The 4,122-nt window shown below is 43.1% G+C and overlaps 1 protein-coding gene across 7 annotated transcripts in view; it reads left to right on the forward strand.

Moving 5' to 3' along the window:
- Wdfy3 (WD repeat and FYVE domain containing 3) overlaps positions 1-4,122 on the forward strand; it is a 269,996-nt gene that overhangs the window by 146,366 nt on the left and 119,508 nt on the right. For all 7 annotated transcript variants that reach the window (XM_017802846.2, XM_017802849.2, XM_029555330.1 and 4 more), the window contains one exon: positions 1,569-1,681. In XM_017802846.2, coding sequence (XP_017658335.1) covers positions 1,569-1,681 — 113 coding nt within the window. The remainder of the gene's footprint in view (positions 1-1,568; positions 1,682-4,122) is intronic.

Here is a 4,122-nt window from a genome sequence, read left to right on the forward strand (position 1 = left end):
TAGAAATTATGAAATATTGTAGAGCATAATACTCTATAATAGCCGTTTTATTTAAGGAAACTTATCCAGAAATTTCCAGGAGGGTAGCTTAGATGAGGCTTTACAGAGGAAATGGCAGTTTAGAAATAAAGTATGGAAAGCAGTTAACAGATTAAATCCAAGGGAAAGAATATGCTTAGCAATGAAAAAGACAAACATGATGGTCCACTAATTGATACAGCCCTCATACGGAATTAGGAAAAGTACACCTTGGGTCAAATTTGAGATTGTGGACAAAATGAAAGCAGTGAAGGTGAAAAGAGAAGTAGAAATCACCTCATGTGTGGTGGTCTGTGCCAGGTCTGTGTGGAGTTTGAGCTTTTACCCTCCAGGGATGAGCAGCCACTGCAGTCTTCAGGAATACAATGGCATGCTGCAGATTTAATTTTGAAAGATACTAGTGAGTAGATTGCACTGGGACAAGGTTGGAGCAAGAGGAGGCAATGAAAACTCTTAAGAATACAAAGAACAAATTGGGGCTGGAGAGATGACTGAGTGATTAAGAGCATTGGCTGTTCTACTTGTAGAGGACCCAGGTTCAATTCCCAGCACCCACACAGGGGCTAAGAACTGTCCAGAACTCCAATTCCCTGGGATCTGACACCCTCTACTGGTCTCCATGGGCATTGAATCAAAGATGCACTTACATATATTTGGCAAAACAAAACACACAAAATAAAAATAAATAAAAAATTTTAAAGATTACAAAAATAGTGGTTTATCTGGGTAATATTAGAGGAACAGAGAGAAAATGGCATATTTGAGATGGTTTTAAGGATTAAGATCAGCTGGATTTTATAATTTTCATTTTTTAAATTTTCTTTTTGATTTATTTATTTTTATTTTATGTGTATGAGTGTTATACCTGCATGTGTGTAAGTGCACTCATGTCGTGCAGTGCCCATTGAGGACAGAAGAGGACATTGGATCCCCTCGAACTGGAGTTATGGATGGTTGTTAGCCACCATGTGGGTACAAAGATTCAGACCCCTGTGTACTCCAAGAACAGCCAGTGCTCTTAGCCACTAAGCCATCTCTGTAACCCGGATTTTGGAATATTCTGAATGTAGAAACCTTTAAGAAAGGAGAGGAATCAAAGCACATTTCAATGAGACATAGAAGAGAAAACCATAGGTTTTCATATAAGTTGATGTAATGGAACTTGGACACTCTGAAGCATTTTTAAGTTATGAAAAATGTATATTGGGGGCAGGCATGGTGGTGCATGCCTTTAACCCAAGCACTTGGGAGTAGAAGGAAGTGGATCTCTGTGAATTCAAGGCTAAAAAGTTCTAGGCCACGCAGGTCTACAGAATGAGACTCTATCTCAAAAAAAAGTGCATATTGGGAAATGCGTAGTAGTTGTGTAGGGACACGATGATTGTATTATGGAGTTAATACTGTGTGTCATGTAATAACTTTCTTTTGTATTTTAACTACTCTATTATAAATTACTAAATCCCATCTTTTTGGTGTGGCATCTTATTATATAATATTCTCAATCAAATAACTTTGCTTTGTCTCTTTAGGGAGTTTTTGCGTTTGGCGAGCCCTTTGAATTGTGGTGCCTGGGACAAAAAACTCTTAAAACAATATAGGGTTCACAAACCAAGTTCACTGAGCTATGAACCAGAGATGAGAGGTAAGCTAACTTATAAAATCCATTTCCCTGGTTTATTTTGTTAATGAAATTCATGTGAAGGATGAGTACTGTTTAAAGAACTTTAAAGAAGAAAAGATTTTTAAAGTGGGTGGTATATAATCTAGTTGTTTAACTGAGCAAGGAAACAGGGTGAAATAAAGAGTGATGAATGGTATATGGCTCTCAAGGAAGTGAAAGTTTTGGAACAGATTAGCCCTTGACATGGAAGAGGAAGCTCCTCTTTTTCAGAGGAGATACACTTTCTTTGCCTTTCCCAAGTACCCTTTGCTGCCTAGACCAGGGCGTGGTTGATTGGAATATTATAAGTGGGGATATGGATTTGCAGGACAGACACTACAAGAAGACCTGGAGGATGGGATATTAGGAATCTTGACAAAAGTATGCACCAAGGAGTAGGGACATGAGCGGAAAAGAGAGGAAGCCATGTGATTTCTGGACGGAAGCTTACTGGAGCAAGGGTGATTATGAAAAAAAAAAAAAAAAAGAATATATCAGATGGATTGTTTGTGTGGACACCAAACTTGTCCAGCACAAGAACAAGAATTAACAGAGAGAAGACTGAATGAAATCAACAGAAGAATTTCATGAGGACACGAGTAGATATAGTTTACTGGAGACATAGATTTGCTGAGGAGCCTCCAAAGAGATGTTGCCCTGGGAGGAAGGGAAAATGACCTGGGGAGTGAGCAGAATGCAGCCACTTGGGGAGCTATAGGTGCCATCAGCCCAAGAGCTGTGGGTCCGAAGCATTCTCTGCAGAGCTCTGCTGACTGATGGTGGTAAATTCTGTGGTTTTCTCACTTTTTTACTTTATAATTCCTTTTGGATTATTGCCATTGGAGATAAGACTGATAAGGCGGAAAATTTGTTATGATTGATTAAGATGACCACTATTAGTGAAAACAGGCAAAGAGGATACTTGGAAAAATGGAGCAACTGCCTTTTGCTAGTGTCTCTTGTTTTTTTAGTTTTTTGAGTCAGGGTCTTTCTGTAGCTGCAGCTGACCTAGAATTTAGCTGTTGTTGACCAGGCTGGCCTTGATTTCACAAAGATCCATCTGCCTCTGCCTCCTGAGTGCTGGGATTAAACGCCTGTGCCACCACATTCTTGTTATTGTGCTGGAGATTAAGCCTAGGCAATTGCTCTGTCACTGAGCTACATCCCCAGCTCACAACTGCTTTGAAAGGAAGTAATATACATCTAGATCAGTCTATTCATTTGGAGGGGTGAGGCTTCTGATGTCATATTTATCAACCTTTCTCCTATTACCAGTGGAAACTTTAAGGTCTTTTGAAAAGTTCCCAGCTGGTTTTATGGGAAGGCAGAATGGTTTTTATATTAATATACACCCCCTTACTGATTTCTAATCTTTTTTTGTATTTTACACACTTCTGTAGAACTGAGTTATTTTCCTTTGCTGAAAGTAGCTCCTTTCCCTAAGGGAGTATTAAAACATGTCTATGGTCATCCAAGTAGTAGGTACATTTAAGAAGCAAATAGTCATCCATAATCATGTGACTCATGTTCAGAGGAAATGCCTTTTTAAAAAAATATTTTATTGATCCTCAGGTCTCTTGGGGTAAGTCTATAGCGCAGCTCTCCGCGCCAGGACTCCCTAAGCCACATTCACCCTTCCATCCCCCCTCCCTCGCCGTTCTATACTCTTAGTTTGGGCCCTGCGCCATTCCTAGTCTTGGGGCCCCAGACACCTGGGGAACCAATACTGCTTCCTGATCCTTCTCACCCAGACCAAATCAGTCCCCTTCTTGGGCCCCAGGAGCACCGCTTCTGGTCCTGGCCCTGCCCTCACCTCTCTCTGCTTCCCTGGGTCTGCACCACCGGCTAATTCTCCTAGCCTGCACTACTATCCTCAGGCCTCTTGGGGTAAGTCTATAGCGCAGCTCTCTGGGCCCGGACTCCCTAAGCGACATTCACCCTTCCACCCCCCCCACCCGCCGTTCTATACTCCTAGTTTGGGCCCTGTGCCGTTCCTAGTCTCGGGGCCCCAGACACCTGGGGAACCGGTGCTGCTTCCTGATCCTTTTCATGCAGGCCAGCTTGATGCCTTCCTTGGGCTCCAGGAGCACTGCTTCTGGACCTGGCCCCGCCCTCACCTCTCTCTGCTTCCATGGACCTGCACCACCAGCTAACTCTCCTAACCTGCTCTCCTGTCGTCAGGCCTCTTGGCCTAGGTCTATTGCACGGCCTTCTGCACCTTGACTCCCCCAGCCTCATTCACCCTTCCATCTCCCCTGCTGTTCTTTACTCCTAGTTTGGGCCCTGTGCCATTCCTAGTCTTGGGGCCCCAGACACCTGGGGAACCAATACTGCTTCCTGATCCTTTTCACCCAGAAAAACTCAGTGCCCTTCTTGGGCCCCAGGAGCACCGCTTCTGGACCTGGCCCCGCCCTCACCTCTCT

The sequence above is a fragment of the Nannospalax galili genome, unplaced genomic scaffold (genome assembly GCF_000622305.1).
Source record: "Nannospalax galili isolate Female #2095 unplaced genomic scaffold, S.galili_v1.0 scaffold405, whole genome shotgun sequence".
Lineage (NCBI taxonomy): Eukaryota > Metazoa > Chordata > Mammalia > Rodentia > Spalacidae > Nannospalax > Nannospalax galili.